Here is a 23,441-nt window from a genome sequence, read left to right as displayed (position 1 = left end):
AGTGGAATGACTAGTTAATTTATAAAAAAATCTTTTCCAGTTTTATAATTTAAGATTTATTATAAAAGGCCCTTGCTTTATGAAACATGCAACAGACTTGAACATCTAAGACTTATAAGATTGTCTTTAATTTATGCACTGTGTGACAGCTTCCTATTTTAGTTTCTAAATATTGTTCAGTATGGACAAATGGTCAGTGTGGCCAAATGAGGCAACTTTTTTAACAGGATTATGTTTTATCCTAAATATCCCTTCATTCCATTCCAGACGTGACATGAGCCTGGAAAAATTATAACGGCTCTGCAGGTTCTCTCTTGTATGCTGTCATTAAATTACATTGTTGTTTTATTTCTGCTTGCTAAGAAAATATTTTGTTCTGCATCCAGACCTCTTTTCTCTGCTGGTGTTTTCAAGGACACAAATGGTGGGTTATCATTTCCTAAAATCAGGAGCTGGCTGTTTCCAGTTCCTAAAACTAATACAATTTTTGCCTGACAGTAAGACTATCAACACAGGGAATCACTTGGAGTTGCTGAAATGTGACTGACAGAAATAATTTTTCGTTCAGATTAGTAGATAACAGCAATTTTCCATCTCTACCAACCTCAGCTGCATGCAAAGAATTAATGCAGAGGTTAAATTGAAAACTGAAATTTAATCTCCAAAAATATTTTCCCTGTATTATTATTAACCTCCTAAAATATTTTACCTGTATTATGCACTGATATAACAGTAGAAGAATGTTACATCATCTGCTTGCATATGTAAAATAACTCTTCATACTGTCAGAATTCAAAATTAACAAGTGTGTTTAATCAGTAAACTTCCTGTAAAGTGTACAATTTGCTCAAAAATTCATCTTGGATTATCTGTTGATTTAGGTAAGAAGAAAACCCATACTGTCTTATTTTCTAATAGACAGAAACAAATTAGAGTTTTGTCAATTATGGGATTGAGTTGGGATCCCTTTGAATAGCAGTTTTCTTGGTAATTAGTCATCCTGACTTTCATTCATTGATTCAGTCATCATTGATTTTAGAGGAATTCATTTCAGAGAATAACATGATGAAAGCCAAATGCAGATGCTTTCAGCCTGGAGCGGTTGTATTGTCTTACAAAAACACCAAAATAGGATAAACTTACTCTAAAATTAAAAACAATTTGTGTTTTCATTTTTAATGAACTTTTAACACCACAAAAACCATGCTAAGAAGAATTTTTTTCATTTGGTAAGGATTTTGTCTATATGCTTCCAATATAATTGATTCAGTTTAAATTAAATAGTAAATTTAACTTATTCTGTAAATAAGGCTATTGAATTTCAAAGAAGTAGTAATGATAAACTAAAGTAACTAAGAATGAAAAGGCAGAGGAAACCTGAAAAGAAGAAAGCATAAGGAATATGGTATTTTCCCAAAGAAAGAACATAGTTTTCTGCAGAAATTTACTAAAAGTAATGTCTAAAAGGAATAGGGTGTATGGAAAGAAACAAACCATATCACAGAGGGCAAGAAGTCATGCTTGAAGTGAACATTTCCAGGACTCATTGCGAGTTAAGAATTAGTGGTAATACTGAAAGCAATCAATTGTTCCTGCTGTGAAGAAAAAAAAAAAACAACAAACAGTACTATACAGGAAAAAGGAAAGCTGATGGTGGGACAAAAACAATATATGAAGCTGTTAGGGCAATCCTGAATTAATATATTTCATTTTTTTTTAAGTTAGAATGGTTATTTGAGGACAGAGGCAGAATGGGAATAGAATCAAATGTATGAAAATAGACATTACTGCAGTCAAAGTGGAAGTAAAATGTGGAAATCAAAGCTTTCAATTCAAGTTGGTTTGGTTAATCCTGACCAAAGAAATCTGGAAGGAGAACCAGCTCATGAAATTTCAAGTCTAGTAGCAAAATCTGTAAAAATGGGAGCTGTAACATATGATGATGGAATAGCAAGTGTCAAATATTTAGGAGTATGGAAAATTTATTGAAGTAACTGAGGGCCAATTATGTTGAATTAGACTAGTCAAGGCTTTAGGACAAATGTGGGGGAAGCAGATTCTTGGAGTAGATATAAAACAGGCCGAAAAATATTTACTAGTTTACCAGCAGCAGCTCCTGCAACACATCACTGATGACTTTCTTTGTATTCGATGTAGGTGAGCTCGATCTCCACGCAGCCTCAGTCACTCTTGTCACATGTGTCTAATGCCTTCAATGGGAGAAAGCAGGGAGAGACAGAAAAGCTATAATGTGGATACACAGAGGTGGTTAAGAGGGAGATAGTGAGGAGTTATGTTGAAAAGGTAAGTGCTGGGCTGAAGACAGTCAACAGTGGAGCACTAGTGGAGCACTCAAGGAACCAGTTAATGTTGGGGGCAAACTTTGTTTAATGTTTTTGTGCGTGACTTTGGCACAAAAAGAATTGGAACATCCTGAAAAAATTAGTTAAGAATCACAGACTCAGTACAGATAAAGATTTAGATATAAGGAGTGAATGGCATAACTTTAAAGGATGGCTAACAGGGGTGGATTGAAGTTCAGCTGTATTAAATACAAGGTCAGGCATTTGGGAACTGGTAATAAAATTTAAGAAACAAATGAGGTAGAAAGGTTTCAGTATATACTACTTGGTTAAAGGATAACTAAGTCACGAAGTGATGCAGCTGTGCAAAAGGTATATGGGATGAGAGGAAGTATTAATTACAGCATCTTCGTCAGAAAGTCAGAAAGATTAATACCACTTCATGAGATACTGTTGTCACTTCATTTGTATATAGCATGAGAATGTACCACTATTATCTCACCTGGTTAAAATGGCCCCCTGATTATTATGGACTCAAATTGCATTCATGAGCTAATATGAGGAGTCAGTGATCCATGTTCTATGGAAAGTGTTAGACTGGCACTGTCTTGTGTCAGTATTCAATTCAGGAGACTGGAAAGAGTGTGTGACTGCTGCTTATAAATACATCTCAAAAAGGATAACAAGGAGTTAAAGACCTATTCAAAGTGAAGGAGTATGATGGCACATTCGTCAGAAATAACTGTAAACTAAAAAGAAGTTTTAAAGTTTTCAATATAGAACAACTTTCTGTGGTGGTATCCTGCAAATCATTGTAGTTTTAGGATGGAGGTTGATCAGTGCACTATAGGGAGTATATGATGAAGTTATGGCAGATGATTAAACTCAGTGCCACTGAGGTACCTTGAATGCTCTGTTTTCTTTTCCTGTTGTATCTCTCACAAGGGTGGTGACCAGATGATAGAGGTAGCTTTGAAGGATTTATGTAGAATTCCAAAGTCCTGAATCAGCCCCTACACATGCTGTTCCTGAATACGAGAATATGTAACAGAATCAACAATGCTTACATTTCAGAAACAAAGAGTAGATTTGTAGATATAGGCTGGCTGCTGGAAAGCACCTCTTTTTAAAGTTTTTCATGTTCTGTTGGCAAATTTACATCTTAATGTGTTCATAATGTGATGTAAAATCAATTGTGTTTAGTAATTAACTAAAAAGTAGTACAAGAAGATTCACAGAGTTACTGTAAAAACACTGCTGGTCTTCTCTTCATGAACACAGTTATCTGCACTCAGGAGTTGTGTATGTGCCTCGAGAGGAGAATACTCCAGCTGTAGGAATAGACTTTGTTCCCAATTGGTTGCTCAATCTAAAAGAAAATTTTCACAGAAAGCAACTTGCAACAATGAATTCCAAGTCCTTAATTAACTGCATTTTTAAAACCATTAATTCATCAGAACTATATTTCACCCTGGTTTATGCATCACTTGTGAACCAGTTCATGCATATTCTGATTTTTTTATTCTGGAGTAATTGATTAATAGATTTTAAGGACATATCTGCTACAGCTTTATGTATTGATCTAAATTATTGAATGGCTCAGTTATGTGGGTTGATTTCTTTTACTCAATTAGAGTGGAGTGCAGGGAGGAAGAAACCATTGTGATGGCTAAAGGACAGTAAAGTCCATGAAGAAATCAGAAGGGCATTGTTTGCCCGAGAGGGAGAAAATCTTCATGTGAGCAATAGAACAGAAGTCTGAGAGGGACTGTATTGACACTTTTAGAGGAAGATGTTGCTGATGTTCAGATCAGTTTTGTGAAAAAGGAAGAGCTTTGTTATACTGGATTACCTTTTCATAGAACTTTTAACAGAAATTGTTACTGTCTTTGGTGCTTGAAGAAATGAGTTATCCTGCAGCTTACAGCTGTGCTGTCTGTAAGTATTTCCTAGTCCTTAGTGAATTCATCTTCTCCATGACCACAAATGATTTTCATTCATTTTTCCCCTCTTTTTTTTTTTTTTTTTCTGTCAAAAATGTTGAAAGCATGAGAACCTCCCATTGGTAACAAATTGGTTGCTTCAACACTGTCAGTGCTGGAAGCGCTGTGGCTGCAGGACAGTGTTGGCACGTGCCAGATCCCTTCGATCTGACCAGCACACACACCTTTAACAGCCCGTGGCATCTAGTGCTCCATGGAGCAGTGAGACTTTCAGTGCAAACTGAAGTCCAGATAAGTCATTTATCTGCATCTTTGCTGCAGTTTATAGCTTTTACCTCAGGTATACCTGTACGTGTTGAAATTACATCTATTACAAATGAGGAGCTTTTGTGAATTTGCATGTGCATATTATTACATAGGAGACTGTGTGCTCTCATCTAGCAAGGAGGATGCACAAGGGCATCAAATCAACCACAATTAAAAATTTAAAATTTCTAGTTTCAAATATTTGTAATCAGTCTAAAGTCTGATAATCAGGTTTTTTTACTTTTGTAGAACATTGATGAATATGCTTCAGTAAGTAAACAACCCTGACTTTCCTTATCCATTACAAATTATTCATTCAGCTGCATCTTTTGAGATCCTCTGCTGTAATAATCTGAGACTCTCCTGAGCAGAATTGGTCAATTATTTTGTGTTGTGGTGGTGTTACTTTACAGAATATGAACTGTAACTCACAACTTGAACTCAGCCTTCAGAACTGAAAGGCCAGTATTTCATTTTTTCAAAGAAGTTTTTTCACAGCCTCCTTAGTAGCGAAGGAAAAATATATTTAAGGAAGCATCAAAAACCCTGGAGGGAATGCTATTGCTATGGGTTATTGATCTTTTCAGTTAAAAAGCAATAGAAAAATAAAGGTGTAGAAGAAAACAGAGCCAAGGTGGTGATGGAACACTGCTAGCTTGAGTAGTAGGATAAGAGACCATTGAATTTATTTCTTATTTTAACTTTGGACAGAAGAGGTTGATTTTAATTTGTCCAAGATCCCACTAGTTAAAAAATGCAAATTATTTTTAAGTCATACTATAATAGGAAAAAAAGAAGCAAAATTATCAAAAGTCTTTTGCATTGCTGAATTTTATCAAAAGTTTGAATTATTCACATAGCCAAAAATAATGACTTGTAAAAGGCATCTACAAAACCTATCTTAAGTTATCATTAAAGATGTAACAGAATATTAGGTAACACATGCATTTCTGAGACCCAGAAGATGCCAAGAGAAGTAGGAGTAGCTGGAAAATGAATAGCCAGTCACACCATGCAGTACTGTGACCTGTTAACATTAAGAATAGGTTATACCTTGTCTTAATTCTGTGTTCCCATATTTTTGATTTAGTAAAAGCTAAATTTATGGTTTGCATACCAAAACTGTGGATTCTTAATACCTTTTCATTCCTGCATGAGATGAAAAAAATTCCATTCTCCTTCCAAAACACTAGAAAAATGTTTACAAAAGCAGTTTTCTAAAATAAGTATAAAACTACTACTTGTTTTTATGAAATTCAAGTTTATATTAAATCACATAAAGTAACAACACAGCATTGATCCATGTATACAAACAGGAAAGCAATCTGTATATGAAACAAGAATAAAACAATATAGAAATCTTGTTCAAAGAGGAGGAAACTTGTCTTAGATGGCTTCTTCAAGCTGCAGTTCATAAACTTCACTTATATTGTTCACTTACACTTTTTTTCTCAATTTAATGTTATTGTATCAGGAAGCAGCACATTGTAGGCTGTAATGGGCTCTCAGTTTCAGATCTGATTTTTGAATTCAGCTGTGGGTATGATGGAGCTGTGCTGTTTGTTTATACTGTCTGAGGAGTATGTAGTGGGATTATGATATGCAGCGTGGAAAAAAGAAGCATCCTTCATCAAGTGCAAGAAAACATTTAATATACTGGGCAATTATTTTCATTCTGAGAAGAGAGGTGATGTATTAAATAGAGCATAAACAGCAGCTAATGGTGGATTATAGTATTATATTTCCATAGAGAATTTCTACTGCCATCATAGACCGCCACAGCAAAGTTTATGAGAACAGTAATCCATGTGTTATTAATCCTGAACCTTTACTTTGCAGAATTTTATGCTGTTGTTGTGATAATTTTTACTGTACTCTTGGTGTTTTTCCTAGAAGTCTCTCTTCATGCTGCAGCCCAGGACAGAAAAGCGGGATGCTACATCGAAATGCCTTTCGGAGGACTCCTCCCTTGCCTCGGGGTAGGTTCAATGGAATTACAGGCCCAGCATATCAACAGCTAGAAGAGTCAAGGATCACAGACCAGGACACAATACCTTGTCACGGGTAAGTAACAGTATAACTGAGATGAGCCTGTTTGGGAGTGGCTGCTGTTGGGAGGTTAATATGCTTTGCCATGTTCCAACTTTGTTGTAGTATACTGTGGACCCAGGTTTTATACTGCTGAAAGCAAAAGAATGTTTTCTGCATACTGGCTCTTTGAAGGTAATATGTTTTTATTTGGCTGGCTGCTTTTCTTAAGCATTTCAAAGGCTGTAGAGAGAGGGATCAGAACAAACTGTAAGTGATTGGCAACAGTACTCCTTATAACTGTTTTTTCTAGCAGTGCTATGATGTTCTAGTAATTTATGGATAGCATTTTTTTCTTCCATCAATCAGCACTAGGCAAATAATAGAATTAAGAAGTTCAACTTTAGTTAATAAATCAATGTACATTGTGAAGTTTGTTTTCTATAGACTGAAGACCAATCACTTCACATAGGTTTGTCTTTGAAAAAGAATTCCACTATTTTTTTTCCTTTTTTAATTCAGATTGTTAGAACATTGACTATGAACTCCAACTGTACATAAAGTCTGAATTTCAGAAGTGCTCCTGAGCACCTGCAGTTGCCTTTGAAGTCTTTTGCAATTGCTGAGGTATTTTGTGTAATATTTACATATTCCTATAGATTTCCAAAGACTTTCCAGGATCATTACAAGCATATCATATATATAAAAGTAGGAGTGATATCTGGAATAGAATGAAAAAACCACCGGTTTCATCTGCACACCTGTAAGTCACAGTGAAGAGTTACACTATGAGAAGGGAGCTGCAGGGTTTTGTGTCATAACTGGCTTTATGAAGTGCAGAACTGAGGTCACCCACGTGTTATATTTTCCTTAAGGACAAAAGGAGCTATTATCACTAACCACTCTGATCTCCTGGAAATGACAGCCACAACATTGTTACATGTGTGTATGTGGTTGTCATCACATGTGTAGGCACCCATCCTCCAGTGCTGCCCTTGGCTCACTGTTTTGTGGATGAATCTACCTAACAAAGCTAGCCACAGTAATCAGGAAAGACAGACCAAGAGCAGGGCTTACCTGGGAAGGGGGAAAGCAAAGCAGCAAAAGGTTTGTGTATCTGGTGCCTTCTTTTAAATAAGTTTGACTCACGCTTCTGTCATTGTTACTATTTGCTTCTTCTGAGAAAAAAATTGTTTATTACCTCTTGCAGTAAATGTATTATTGTTCATTTGTATGATAATGTGCATATAATTCCTTGTGAAAATTGTTACTGAAATTGCAACCCTTCCTGTAAGGAACAGGCTGACAGCCTTCCCTCTCCAGCAGACATGTCTTTTAACATGGGCTCTGGGGAGTGCTGTAGTCTTCTCCTAGAGAGAAGTGAGATACAAAACAGCAAAGCTGTGGGTAGTTGTATTTTCTTTTCTCTAGGAAACCAGTGTGGGATATTACAAGTATCGTCTTGTACTGGTCTGTATTTTAAATTTTCAGTTCTGCCAAAGTTTGATATTGGGACGAGACTGTGATCTTCTGACCTCAGTCTGCTCAGCACTTCATGCCTATTTTGTGCACTAAGGATGTTTAGCATCTAAATATCTGCTGGTTTCACAGTGTTGGTATTCTCATTGGATTTCCAGCCCAAATAAAAGTTCCCTTGTCCTTTGCAGAAGTTACACTGCTTCCTTTCTTCTCCTTTAAACCTCCATCTTTCCTTATAGGAATGCACAAATCAAAGTGGCTTATCTCCCTAATTCTATGAGCACTCTGAACTTTGTCCATCAGCAGTTCTGGCTGAAGTTTAGTCAGATTTTGTGTGTTTATACTCGATAGAAAAGAGGATAATTTAGCTGATAGTGTTTGTTCCTCCTGCAAAAGTGCTTCTCTTCACATCCCACATTGAGAGGAAGGCTTTTGCTGCCTTCAAAAAACACCAAATCGTGATATTTGCAACACGATCTAATATTGTTTGAGTCAAATACAGGTAATATCAGTTATTTATTCAGTGTATTACTTGAAAGAGTAGAAAAACCTGCTTGAAATGAGTGGCTTAAAGAAGTCACCTCCGTGTCAGTTACGTCTCAGACAGGTTCCAGTCCCTGAGGGTGTTGTGAGTTGACATGCAGTGAAGTGGACAGTGGTTTGATCTCCAGTGGTCAGGGACCTGGCAGGAAGGGTCAGCAGTAAAAAATTATTATGCTTCTTTCAGTTTCATTCTTTAATTTAGACTCAAACACTATAACGTAATTAATTACTGTTGAATATTTATAAATGTTTGCTTTCCTTTTGTTACGTGGTTTTAGGAGGAGGGTGGAGAGAGAGCTGCACTTTGAAACACATGCAGATGAATTAATTTATTCAGACAAAACAATTTTTCAGATAAAAAACCAGATATATTTCTTTGGAGGAACTATGGTTCTGGGAAAGTTAATGATAGGAAAATGTAATTAAGGTTCTGCAATTATAGTTCTGAGTCTCAGTCTATTGAAAACAGCAGCAGTCTGGTGTCACACATAGAAGCATGGATCAGTTTGTAATTAACCAAAAGCCGAGTCTCACATGGTTTAGATGTAATACCCCTTCCAGTTTAATACCTCACCTGTTGCATACAGTGTATGCACTTTAATTCAACCTCAGTCCCTCTTTGTAAGCCCTGTGAGCACAAGGCAGAAACATGTAATTCTGGCATAAAGTTGATATGTTTAGCTGTATTTCAAAAAATATTATAGAAATATGCCAGGCATTGCGTTACATGTTACTGCTGCTGCCAGTTAGTTTTCAAAATACAAGGAATAATTGAATCTCTGTTATAGAACTGGCAAATGTTACTGTTTTCTCACCAAATCCATTTTAATTCAATCTTTTCTTGTTTTTGCTTATATATCATCCATATAAAACATCCATTGCATGTGAAATTCATTAAAAACATTCACTCCCTTTGTTTTCAGGGTGCAGCCCAGAATATATTTAGGGCCTGAATTACCAAAAAAGGGACTAATGCAACTGATGCGATCTCTCCAGCTATAGTCGTTTGAACAGTTATATATAAGCAAAGGAAACAAGAATGGGCACAACCCAAAGGTCTGCACTGTTTTGTTTTCATTTATTTTTTTTTTTAATTGTCCTCCCTCAGGAATAATATCCCCAATTAGTATTTCATTCATGAGTCTTGAGAAGTGTTCTAAAAAGCTCCTCCATGAATGGCTGCAGGTGTGTCTAAGCACAGTGCAAATGTAATTAACCAAAGCTGGCTCAGATATAATATGTAGCTGCATCTGTATAGCGTGGACAGGAAATTCTAGCACATATCCAAAAAGGCTGTTTGCTCTATTATTCCCTGGAGTCCCACTTCCCAAAGCACTATCTCTTTCCATCACATAGCAGCAAAGTTCACAACACCTCCTCCTTATCACAGATCTCCCAGATGCATGTTCTGCTCTTTTGGGGATGCCTGGAGACCTCTGTACAGACCTTCATGTGTGCATGTGTACACATGAATATGTGTCAGGCACTTGTACAAACGCAGTGCCACCACAGACGAGTTAATTACAGGTCAGTGGCACTCTGCTGGAAATGAGCCTGAAGATACCTCCTGCTGTCTCCTGTCTGACACCTGGCAGGGAGGATGGGCCAAAGGAAGCCTTTCCAGTTAATTCCCATTATGTGCTAATGCTGCACTATGGCTGTTTCACGGGATTCACTTTCTTTTCATTAGCTCTTTTTCTGCCCATACCAAAAAGCAGCGAGGTACATATGAGTAGAAGGATATCCCTAGTGAGGTCCAGCAGGATTTTCAGAATAATACCCTTGAAGTCAGAGCACTTGCCTCCACACCAGGTCTAAATGTTGCTGTCCTCATCCATGGATAAAACATGTTAGATTTACCATTAGCTTACCTTATTAAATAGTGATAAGCTGATTATAAATAAAGTATATTCTGGTACTGAGGTAATGTCTGTGGTCCTTAGTAACATGACTAGTAGATGTAGTAACTCTTAGAGCACCATATTTCTAGTAATACTACTTTCAGATGGGAAACTTTTTTTTTTTCATTGTTTCCTTTATTTTATATTTAGTATACTTTCCATTTCTTTTTTTTTAACTATTTTTTGTACACAAAACATTTCCCTATCAGAATAATGAATTTGGCTTTGAAACAAAATGGAAATGCTGATAAATTTCACCAAGTTGCCTCACAATAAATAAAATCATGCTGTGAGATGTATTAGTGGAAGATAAAGGATTGGGGTTTTTTTAAACAGTATTACAATATCAAGAGAACACAGACATTTGCTCAAGCCTAATATATATTAGCTCTATTTCCAGATGAAATCTAATAAAACAAACCAGGCCAACATTATGGTAAAGGCTATTGAAAAAATAGACATTTTTCAGAGGTACACTGCACTTAGATGCTCTGATTGTTTGAAGGGGAGTACAATCATTTCTATGTAAACAAAGACTACACAGCCATGTGTGTTTAAAGTTCTTTTTATCTGCATCTTTTTCAAGTGTTTTCCTAAAATAACCATTTGACATTGAGAGTTCTGACATTGAAGAAAGTATCAATCCGTTTCTGGATTCAGAAATGTAGGAATGGAATGTCAAATTTAATTTCAAAGCAAATTAATAATACATTATAACTTCTGAAATCTTTTAAAAAAGAATTTTCATTACTCTCATGTACTGGTGGGCAAAATGAAACTGAGGGAAAAGCAGTGGTTTGCCACTGGCAGATCTGAGAATCAAAAGCTGTCTCCAGAGCCTATTGTTTTCCCCAGGGCCCCACCACTGCCAAGTGCTCCTAGTGGAAGGGAAAAATCATGTGTATCCTTTCAGCACAGTTCACTAAACCTCAGTGTCCCTGCTGCCAGTTGCATCTGACCACTTGATGTAAAACGAAAACCTTTTTTTACTCTTTCCAGGTATTCATCCAGTGGTTTAAAAACTCCTCAGAACACTTCAATAAATATGCAACTGCCTTCAAGAGAGACAACCCCATATTTTAATAACGTGGATCAGAAGGACTTGGTCGGCTATTCATCTTCAAGGGCCAACTCCGTTCCCATCATCCCGTCTGTGGGCTTGGACGAAGCCTGCATGCAAATGCAAAATGTTTCTGAAGTAACAGGCATCAAATGGTGCAAAAACTCCTATTCCGCTGAACTTGTCAATGTGAGTTCCCCTGTCAGTAATTGTCTTATAGCAGAACAACACGAAGTGAAAATATTGCTAGAAACTGTGCAGGAGCAGATCCGGATTCTGACGGACGCGAGGCGGTCGGAGGACTATGAACTGGCGAGCGTAGACGCAGAGAGCAGCGCGAGTGAAAACACGGCCTTCCTGCCCATGAGCCCCTTGGCCAAGTCGGAGCGAGAGGCGCAATTTGTCTTAAAAAATGAAACGCAAAGAGACTCAGTATTGACCAAGTGACTTTGTGTGGGGGTTGTGGGAGGGGAAATGAGAGATCTGTGCATTCGATGCTTTGCTAAACAGGAAGGGAGGAAGTTAAATACAAATTATTTATATGCATTAATTTAAGAGCATCTACTTAGAAGAAACCAAATAGTCAATCGCCCTCATATCATAGTGTTTTTTAACAAAATATTTTTTTAAGGGAAAAGTTCCAGGAGGGATGAAGCGTGCATCAGGTGCTTTCTAGGCAGGATTACACAGTTTCAGTTACAGAGGATTTTACCATGGTCCCGTTCAACTGTCCAAAGTCTTAGGCTATGCATCTTCTTTTCAGTAAAGTCCAAGACCATTCTTAGATGCATTTGTGGTTTCAGGGCAGTGCTGCAGTGAGCTACTGGCCAGGGATTCAGACCCTGGGGACCAGGTCCCGTGAGCCCAGCACAGGTCCAATCCCCTCTCCCCCTCTCCTCTTGATTCCAGGTTCATACCACAGAAACAGGCACACAGATTCCTACTTCTGAGTTCTGGTACCTGCTGTGGAATGAGGACATCCCTAAACTGAACATATTCTTAACTGTCGACCTTAATTTGATGTGTTGGTCAGCCAGGAAAGTCAATGGAATCATTTAGGAGCTTTGGGTTTTGCCAAGCATGGAGAGGGATTGGGTTCTGTAGAGATTCAGTGGTCAGAAGCCGGTGGCTGCTCCGTCTTCTGAGCTTTGCCTACCAGAGCTGCCTTGGTGGAGAGTTAGGAAGAACAAGGGAAAATGCAGAAGTGTGTATTACAACAGGTGTGGTTTTGGTTTCTGATTTGGGGTTTTTTTTGAGTGGCACCATAAACTCCGTTGTTCGTTAGCACCCCTAAACATTTCTAAACTTTTACACTTTGAAGGCATTTGTAAGCTCTCAAGGAGCACTTCTTGGTGTCTGTGTATATTTTTTTTTAACTTACCTTTTATTATGGGTTGTTCAGAGAAGAGTCAGGGAGATCCAGTATGATCAAAATCCAGCTGATAAGTGTTCACTATGCCTAATTTGTTCCTGCATTCAGTTCTCCAGTTACTTTAATTAATTATGGCTTAGTCTTGTGAACTTTAAAGTTTCAACCCTGCAGATGATTCAGTATGGACAGACCTGCAGGCACGCACAGATCTGAGTCTAATGGGGCTGTATAAGAGCAGATGGTTTCCACCAAGTCACTCCCTGCAGGGGATCAAGGTCTTAGAGAAGAAGTGTCATTACCTGGCTGCCGTATCCCAGTCACATTATAGCACTTTTTCCATTAGCTTTCTTTTTAGTCCCTCTTTCCCCCAGAAATTGTAACAAAATATGCCAATAGTGCAATGAATTGGGTTCGGTGACACATATTACTGGTTTTATTGGTATTAAAATACCTGCTTATTCTTGGGGGGAAAAGTCAACTATAATAAATAATTGCGAAATAGCCTTCCCTGGTTAATGTCAGAAGATTGATTTAAAAAAACAGTATATACAGAATGTATTTAAACATTCCTTTGCAGCAAATTAATGGTTAAATTTATTAATGTGCCCCAGACTTTCTAGTTCACAAGTCTCAAGACTTCCCAAAATAGCACAATCGATCACGCTGTGCTGTTGTATGTTGAGTCAGAATAAAGCAATATTTTAACCTCTGTCAAGTAAATTTGGAAAAGAAATGCTGAAGGTGTATGTCATTTTTTTTGTTAAGGCAGTAAAAAAAGATTAACAGTCTTCATTCAGCAAGTCTTATTTTGGGTTCCTTTTGTGGTTTTGATTTCGGGGTTTCTTTTAAAGATAAAGTTGATGAAATTGTCTTGTTTACAGAACTTTCTATGGCTGTAATCTTTGCTGTGTGTTTTCAGTAGAAATATATTTGAGGGCAAACTGTTGTTCTGTGCCCCAGGATGGAGCCTGTCTTGTTTGGACTCCCTTCCACAAAGACACAGAGCTTTTGTTGTATCAGTGAGGTGGATCGCCATGAGGTTTGGTCTCACCCTGATGTTTTTCTGCCGTATGTTGTGGCTGGGCACAGCCTCACTGCGTGAACTGAGCTGACTGGGGTGGGTGTGGTCCCAAGCCCACACTAGATAAATCCTCTGAAAGACAGGGTGTATTAGGTGGGGCTCAGCTTTGCATCCCTAGTATCATATGACTTTTCTGTTAACAGCATTTACATCCCACCATCTGAGGGCATGAGCAAAGTGAGCTTGCTTCTGCCCATAAGCCCTGTGAACATACCTGTAATATAAAAGCTGGTTACTATATAAAGCTCTGGTTCAACAATTTGTAAAGTATGATCACTATTAATAAATTTTTCACCATTAATTTCATTGAGATGGTCTCTCTGCTAAAATGTGCAGAATCCTGCCCAAATTGATGTTTCAGAATTAAATCTTTTCAATCCAGACGTAAGACCTCCTCACCCCCAAATTCTTCCAAACTCTGCAGTTTCACCTCTGGCAACATAATGGAAACACACAACAAGATTTCAGTTGAAGAAAGAACCATATCATAAGCAATGCCTTTATGGAGTGAATGTGTTCACGCAGCACCCCTGAAAGACCCAGAAAGAGGGGACAAGCAATGTATTTAAGAGAATGAAATGTCTAACTTAATGACAGATGAAGATCTGAAATGGTGAGGATATCTTCAGTTCGTGTTAGAGATGCGATCTTGTACTCAGCAAAGGATGTGTGACTGTTATATGTTAACTGTTCTATTCAGTTTTCAGCATGTTTGAATAGAGAGACGTTAATATTAACCATATGACAGACTAGTGTATTATTTGTTAAGAGTATTACTTCAGATCTTATTGAAACTGTCATTGTTTGCAGAGGAAAACAAAAAGGTTTGAAAACGTCAAACTAGGTAGCCTTAATGTCGTTTGTGTGGTTCTCTAACACAGCTGTTTTCCTCTGTGGACCTTCCTATTTTACAGTGAATGGGACAACATTTTCTCCGAGGTCTGACAACTCATTATGTAAAGGATCCATAAGAAAGTTGTACTGAAACAGCTGAAGTGGTAGGCCAAATATTGCTTTACTTCTGGTCCCATTGAACTCAGTGGATTGGAAGGGCTGTGAATCAGTGCAAAATGCAGTTCATTCCTAAATTTACATCTGTTCCCAGCCTTGGAAACAATCTGTAATCCACCTAGAAGAGGCTCTGAATTGAGTCATTTACCTGTAACACAATTAAAAATTTTATCTGGCCTATGAAGTTCCAGGTGTAGCCTGGTGTGAAAATTTGCACATGTAGCATGGCATTCAAGCAAACTGGGCAAACAGCTGGCTAAATAAATTGAACTTTCTCTGAACTGAACGGAGAAAACCTATCTCCCTTCAGCATAATCCTGTGGAGGAGAATTATGGGAGATGTATGTCCTGATATTTTTTTTCTTTTGTTTAGAATTTTTTCAAAAAAAATCCAAAATAACTCTAAAAAGAACCCCAGTAGAACAATCCCAGCAGTTGAAATGGGAAATGTAGGTAAGTATGGGCACATTTCATAGTTTTAATCACTGAAAAACTCTTTGGTACCCCATGACCTAAAGCTTAAATGTTTTAATTTTTGCAGGATCATGTTTAGATCAACAAATGCTTCCATGAAAAAAAGAGCTGTTCAGAATACTTTTGGTTTCTAGCCACCTAGCCATGGTCTCGGCTGGTGTAGTCAATGCATATGACAGGGCATATTAATAGAGGATCACATCCCAAATCTGTACTACTGCAAGTCCAGTGTAGTGTGACAAAGCTTAGTAGTCTACCATATGATGTAAGCACTAGTGCACTGATTTATAGAGCTACCTGCATTTTGCTTATGAAAATCACAGCAGTGTGTGAACACTCTCAGTGGAATACGGTGCGAGGTCCATTGGCTGAGTGATTGGTTGGTCAGGTCTCTCTGTCACAGGGGCTGAGTGGCCCTGGCCAGGCTCTAACAGCAGTGAACTTACCACCATGTGGCTAATTCCAAAGTCAGTCATCAGAATCCTGCAGCTCCAGGTTTAAATTTTGAAAAAAGCAATGAGTTGATGGCATGTGGTCATGACCAGGCGTGTGCTCGATATGCTCCTGAATTGAAATGTTCAGTTAATTCGTGTCTAGTTCTCGTGTAAGTAGGGAGAAAATCTGGATTCCTTTTCCAAGTCATCCCCAGCTTCCCTTAGTCTAATTTTGGACATTACTTGAACATTTCTTACTCTTACAAGAAAATCTGAAAATGAAAACCAAAGAAGAGCTCTTTCAGAGTTCTAGCTGCAGTAAGTAAAATTGAAGCTTGAAGGAGCAGACCTGGAATAAAAACTGGTTTTGAAAGTGGTATTAATATCAATTGCCTTTCAATAAAATGGAATTTCCCTGTAAATCATTTACCACTTGGGAAAAGATAGGCAGAATGAGCTTATAAAGTGATTTATTATATTGCCATGAATTTAAAATGCTCATCTCCCAGCCGATTGGAGAAAAGTAAATATTTAGGATAGATTTTTCAGCTTTTGTGATTTTTTTTTTTAATTTTATTTCAGTAGCCCCACAAGTCAATGATCCATTATCTGTATTGTCTGTCCTCTTTTGTGGTCCAAATGCTGGACTGTTAGATTTCCTTAAAGAGAACAAGATTTTATCTAAATTTTATTTTTAAATTATTCATAGAATAATATATTTCTTTATCTTGCTGAAAACATAAAGTAATGCAAACTTTTTTTGTGCTGCATTATTGCTGAATTTGCAGCAAGATTATGCTGCCTTTGTTTTGATATCTACTCACATGAAAACAACTGTGACACCCAGTTTTCAGGTTTTAGACTTGGCACTTCCAAATCATCATATCAAACAGGATTTTTGTATTTTAAATAGCAAAGTTCAAACACGACATAGAAATGAAATAGCTATAACAGCAGTAAACTTATTAAGAAAGTTGGTTTGCGGTTTGTTGTTTTTTTCATTTTTATTCCATAGCAATTAGAGGATTGGGCCATGGGAATTGGTAGTCTCTTGCAAGTAATACAGTCACAGAATATATTAGTGGCAGTGGAAAGTCATTGCTGTAGCCCAGAACTAGAATAGCCACAGCGGAGGAGGAATCAGTCACTCAGTGTGTGCTGCAGGGGGTAAAAGTGCTTTCATTTTAATAGTAAAAACCAATATAGTTGTTTTTCTGTTGAAACTGCCATAAAAGGTAAATTATCTGAATTTATTAATGACCATGGTGGTAGTGTTTGAGAAGAGGAAAAGGGGCAGGAATTCCCAAATTTGTAATGCTTGTCCGGTCCCTTGGAACAAAGCTAATTATGTTTTGATTCTTTATTATTACAGCACAGTTTTCAGTGCTGCAGAGACAGAGTGATCACACCTCACTGACAGCCTGCACTGACCCTTTCTTGCTTGAAAAGATTTAACAGTTTCCTCTTTGATCAACAGTCCTGTAAACAAGGGATGATTTATTGAAGTGAAAATACAGCTATAAGGTTAGGGTTTTTTTATGTAAGAAACTATATTTAATTTTATAGCTATAACGAAGAGAGGTTACTGATGACTGAAGAATGTAAATAATGTATGTAAGTGGCATGGAAATCCTGTATTTGTACCATAGCTTTTGATAATACATTCTCGTAACACCATCAGGGGAGACCTACATGCAGTTTTTATATTTTTTTCCTTAACAGGGACAATGGTCTGTACCACATCACTATAGTGGCTAGGCATTGATGTATCCTTGTCCTTATTTTTTCCTCTTGCATTGCAAGACCCACTTCTGTGCTGTCCCATGCCTGCTCTGGTTTTACTGAAATAACTGAATTTTTAATGATTCAACATCTTTATTCACATTCAGTTTTACCTTGCCCTCAGCATCAAGAGTATCAGCCTGACATTTGGGACACTGGGGGTATCCGCTGAGTAAATTTAAGGCCTAAAACAGTTTTATGCACTTGCATTTGTCTGCTTTGTGTTGACCTAACAGGAAATCTTTGCCTTGAAGAAGGATTTATGCAGCCCATGCTGCAAGGCATTTTCCTGCCCTTCTCTCATATCTGCCACTATCAGTATTTCCAATCTCTTCAGTCAGCTGCCCTCTTTGAGTTCTCCTGCCCAGCACTGGGAAGTACTGTGAGATTACAGACCAGAAGCCTCAGATTTCTTTTAGCATACCAAAGACCAGAAGTCATCTGAAATGTCCTGAGCTATAACTTCAGATACGACTTTCTGCCTCTTACTAGTAAAATGTCTCCAAAGGTCGAGGTCTCTGAAATGCATTGCATTAAATTATGTAATATAAATAATGCCAAAGTGCATAAAATTGAGAGTTATATGGCAAATATTATTTTTTAGTGTATGTCTTGCTTTGAAGGAATACAGAATGAGAGCTCCCAGCTGGAAACTAAAAATACAAACAATAACACAAGAATAGAAAATAATACAAAGAATAATTAATATTATAAAATAAGAAATAGTTCCTTCCTTTCTCTGAAATAAACAGTCATAGTTGAAGGTTATCGAGATGCATCAGGGAAATGAAGAAGTTTCAGTGAGGCTGTTTTATAAGTTTTATGTCTAAGAGCTTTTCTCAAGGAATTCAGGCTTCCCTTGCTTTACAATAATTAAGATGATGTTTCCTCCATAACATTACTCCTGTACAGAGTCAAATATTGCATACCTCAGCATAAGCAGGACAGAAATGCAGGATAGGTTTCACTTTGTCTTTCTGACTCAAGTTGGACTCACTTGCTTTAGATTATCTCTGATCTATTCCAGGAAAGAATAAATGAATATCAAAAGAAAAATAAAGAAGAGACACATGAACACTTAATGATTATTTTTTCAAAAATCTACCAATTGGTATTAAGATTAGAGCCATCTGCTGAACTTGAGTGTTCTAGAAATAGCTGAGATTTTGACTGTTCTTGGGGAAACAGCAAGTAGTAGAAGTATTACCACCCCCACCACCCCAGCAAGATACACACTGTGAACAACTGGAGAATAGGGTAAGGAGCTTCTCCTGGCTATGGCACAGCTTTTTGCATGGGTGAGGAGGGACGGATTTTGCATCAGGCCAGGTCATGTCTTCTGAGAAACTTGTCCTTTATTTCTTTCTCAGATCTTTCTCATTTCAGTGAAATTGTGGTCATCAGCACTAGTTTGGTTTTGGGTTTTTTGTGACTTAAAAATTCTAGGATCATTTAAAGTGGTGAATTTTGGAAGCAGAGACTTCTGAAGAAAAAAGTAAAATTTCTTCCGTGATTTTTTTACATCATCTTTAATTGAAATGCTTGTATTATGGTAACTATTTTTTAAAAAAATTAGATGTTACAAATCTAAATGCAAATATTTAGATTTGCATGATGTTAATAGGAGATGGGTAAGATCTATGTTTCTCTCCTGATCTAGTTGAAGACTCCTCTGTTCATTGTAGGGGGGTTGGACTAGATGACCTTTAAAGGTCCCTTCCAACTCAAACTATGCTAGACATGTTCAAGTTAATTCTTTTATGTATCAAATTGCCTATAAAATGTTGAGATTTCTGTGCACATCAGTGGCAACTTTGGATTTTGCATATAAAGGTAAATAAGATATTTACAAAGAAAAAATGGACTATGTAAAACTTCCAGGTCAGACTGGTGTTGCACAAGGGGCAGCTGTTTCACTGAAAGCACAGTTAATATGAAGTAAATGAGGCTCTCAAAGGAGGATGTTTATGGTGGCTCAGCAGTTGAGCTGTCTGAAATAAAACCCAGGTTTCTACCTCTGCAGAGCTAACCTATGCTCCTTTCTAAAAGTGGCCCACAGAGTGTCTGCAGCTCCTCCACCAGTGACTGTACCAAAAGGCAGGTGACAGCACTGACTTCTGTGAAGGCTCCTTCTCATTAAATCAAAATGAAGTAATATGAACTAAAAACTGATGGGTCTGATTCTCCCAGGTATTGCCAGGTTATATTGAGTTCCAGCAGGAATGCTGATTTACAATTTCTGAGGCTGTGGCCCGTGATTTGACCTGACCTGCTAGTTCTCCCTGCCTGAGCTGGGGCAATCTAAGCAGAAATATCTCTGCCTATTAGGGTAACTTCAGAACATCATTAAAGCAGTTTGATTCCAGCTAACCTCATTTTTTATACTTCATTGCATATTCTCCTTGATTATTGCAGAGGTGAAGCTGCTTCCAGCTTAAAGTTGTTATCGCTGATCTGTCTTTGCCAGAGTAACTGGTTGGGATCACTCAGGTCCAGTTCTGACAGTGGTGTAAGGTCCTCCAATTCTGCAGATCAGAGCTGGCTCTTGCAGTCCAACATCGTATCTATATCATAGAATGGTTTGGCTTGGAAGAGACCTTAAAGATCTTAAAGACCTTAAAGATTCCAAGCCCCCTGCAGTGAGCAGGGACACCTTACAATAGACCAGGTTACTCTAAGCCCCATCCAACCTGGCCTTGAAAACTTTCAGGGATGCAGCATCCACATGGGCAGCCTGTTCCAGTACCTCACCACCCTCACAGTGAAGAAAAATGTACAAGCACAACTGTCCCTACTTGTACTGCAGCAATTGTATGCATGGATCAGCTGTCAGGCTGATCTTTCACATTATCCATTTTATTTAACAAAGCTATCTCTTAAATATAAGTTCTGTGCTGGTTCTCTGTATGTTGTATAGAGAAGCAGTGTGAAGGCAAATTCAGCCTGTTGGCATTTTCACACCAGCTAACAATGGTATGCTTTTTTTCAAAGCAGCTCAGAAGACAAACTGTAAAATTCTGACCTACCTGGTCAGAGCAGGGTTATTATGAGCAGGTTTTGTCCATGTATGTTCTTATCTAATTTGTCTTTTTTCCTAAGAAATCATCTTTCTTCCAAGAGCCCATGTTCCTAAAAAAACATTAAGTAAAGGTAAGGCAAGAGATGTGCTTTGTCTTCTCTGCAGAGGAGACAGGGACACAAGTAAATGCTAATTACCAAAAACCTTTCCAGCTGATTCCACTCATATTTGCACAGACAGGTGATGGTAAAATGACTCTATATGGTTTGTCACATCTATTTGCAGGCTGTGACATATATAAACTGTTTTGAATTGTCTGTGGTTTGTAATATCTTAGATGGACTTTGAGGGTGCTGGCGGTGTTCTGGGTTGTGGGGAAGCATCCCACAGGCTCAGACCCTTCTTCAGGCAAGGAATCAGGTTTCACAGTAGGGGGGCCTCCTAAGCTAAAAATTAGAAACTCTCTCAAGGTTGAGATAAAATGGCAACTTGGAAAATAACACTAGAAATCACAGTCCTTTAAAACAAGGCTCCTCTTTAACCCCATATGGATTGGCAACAAAGTTGTGATTTTTATTTCAATTTCTCCAGTAAGTAATAGAGTAGTTTTGCTTTTCCATTAGTTTAAACCTGTCTCTAGGTGGCTTCAGAGGGCAAAGAAAACACATCACTGTGTGAACAGCTGTGCTCTAGGAAGGTGGTTGCTCATGGGCAACTTCCCATCCTTGAGGGTGGGATCTGGTCATCAACACTTTGCCTGTCTTCCTTAATTAGCTGAGAGAAGACCAGGCAGTGCTCTGCACTCCTTGCTTCCTAGCTGCTGCTGAAACTTGGAGCAAATCTTTGTATCAGAAGCATTAAAAAATGGAACAGAGGTGATGGAGATGGGGTCTGTTCACTGTGAATATCCAGCTGGGATAGCTGGAATAACTGCAAGGGAAGAGTTGCCTTTGCAAATCATGTGCCTGATTTGTTGGTTAAATAGTTTTTCAGTCCTCCCTATTTAGTCAACAAGGACGTTAAGATGTCCAGAATGAAAAGTGGAATGATTGGTTCCCAGTACTAATCTTAATGGCCACAAATCCAGTATTTCAGAGTTTTTGCTGAGCACTTAGCAAGTAGAGTCAATCAGGCTTCACTTAAATAGATGACCTTTTCTTGTAGAGTTACACCTGATTTCATGCTTTCCTTTATTGATCACCACATCTTTTCTATGTCGCATAAAGTTATGCTTACCTTAAAACTGATCTGTAGATGTGCCTGAAACAGCACCTAATGTGAACATGAAATCTGAGTGTTCTCAATGTGTAGGGCGAGTCTTGTGAAACCTCTTTTTTAGCAGCCGAAAGTCTTGAACCATTCACTGAAATAAGACAACTATTTGATTTCAACAAAATTGATTCTGCTGTCAATAAAATCACTGATAAACACTTGAGTTGGATTTGGGGTTTCTGAGTATTTATATATATATATATATATATGTAAAGCTACATACACAAATTTTCTTTTAGAACATAGAAATGAATGCTCCGACTTAAAGTTTATTCATCTAAATAGCTGGAGAGAATATCCACTTAACCACATAGCCTAAACACATTGAAGTATGGGGGAAAAGGTGTTTATTTTCACCTGTGTTTATTTTTTCACCGGTAAAAACAAATAAAAAGAGAAGAAAAATAATCATAGTGCCTATGACAAAGATTGTGTTTCAAGGACTGTGCAATGTGTACCTTGATTACTTTAACTGCAAATGGAAGCCGCTTTTAGACTGAGTGTGGTTGAAAGGAAGTATCGTTAGAAAAAATGTCATGCAGCATCCCAGGAAATGTTTTGGTTCGATCTGTTTGGCCTCCGTTTTTGTGGAGCTGTACATTCCTGTCCATGGTTCTAAAGGATAAAAAAAGAACTGATTTCAGAATCAATCTGTATTTTGACTCGTTTTTATACTCTCCACACCCAGGCTGGTTTATTGTATGTGTAAGTGAAGCTGAACAGTGTAATTTTTCTATTTAGTATCACAAATGAGTTTTACTGCGTTACTGAATTCAGTCCTTTTTCCCTGCTCAAGTGGTATGCTCCTGCTGTCTGCAGCCATCTCTCAAAGCAGAGGTTTCATTTGTTCACAAAGCCACAAGAAGGGTCGAGGCCAATCTGTCTGAAGACACAGGATCTCTTCATTCAGCCTTGCTGGTGGGAGGATCAGCCAGGGTTGGCTGCAATTTGAGACAACAATCTCTGACGTCTCGGCACATGGAGAGGCATCTGCCTGGAAAGCCCAAGATTTCTGCTGCAGAAGTCAATCCTTCCAGTCTCACCTGCAAGCCTCTCAGCTTTAGGCTAAATGAATCAGGTAGAAAGGCTGAACTGTCCAAAATAACACATTCTCAGGGAGGATCAGCTGAGAAGAGAGGCAGAGATGGCAATATCCTTAATTCTGGAGTCCCAACAATAAAAAAGTACAACTTCTTTGCAAAATTATTTCTTAGCTGAACACAGCAGAACACATCGAGGTGTCACAGCAGCAGCCATGGGGACGGGGCAAAATTTCAATGTCATCCACCCCTGACTAGCCAGGGCCCCCCCGCTGGGGCAGCCACAGCCGATGGATGTGGTGCCCACCCCTCCTTGCAGCCCCTGCCACCTTGTGTGGATGTCCCTGCCTTCCCCCTGTGCCCAGGGTCATGTTTTCAAGCACATCACCAGAA

At 38.1% G+C, this 23,441-nt stretch overlaps 1 protein-coding gene across 3 annotated transcripts in view; it reads left to right on the top strand.

Moving 5' to 3' along the window:
• NRG3 (neuregulin 3) overlaps nucleotides 1-14,758 on the top strand; it is a 368,049-nt gene extending 353,291 nt beyond the window's left edge. For 2 of the 3 annotated variants that reach the window (XM_027720665.2, XM_027720664.2), the window contains exons 8-9: nucleotides 6,446-6,616; nucleotides 11,503-14,758. In XM_027720665.2, coding sequence (XP_027576466.1) covers nucleotides 6,446-6,616; nucleotides 11,503-12,010 — 679 coding nt within the window. In that variant the 3' untranslated portion in view covers nucleotides 12,011-14,758. Of the gene's footprint in view, nucleotides 1-6,445; nucleotides 6,617-9,525; nucleotides 9,659-11,502 lie in introns of all 3 variants that reach the window. The other variant, XR_003540610.2, reaches the window with a different exon arrangement.
• The last annotated feature ends 8,683 nt before the right edge of the window (nucleotides 14,759-23,441 follow it).

This window comes from Pipra filicauda, unplaced genomic scaffold, assembly GCF_003945595.2.
Source record: "Pipra filicauda isolate LSUMZ 115617 unplaced genomic scaffold, ASM394559v2 scaffold173_size1550139_pilon, whole genome shotgun sequence".
NCBI classification, from domain to species: Eukaryota; Metazoa; Chordata; class Aves; order Passeriformes; family Pipridae; genus Pipra; species Pipra filicauda.
This window is presented reverse-complemented; position numbering and strand designations above follow the sequence as displayed.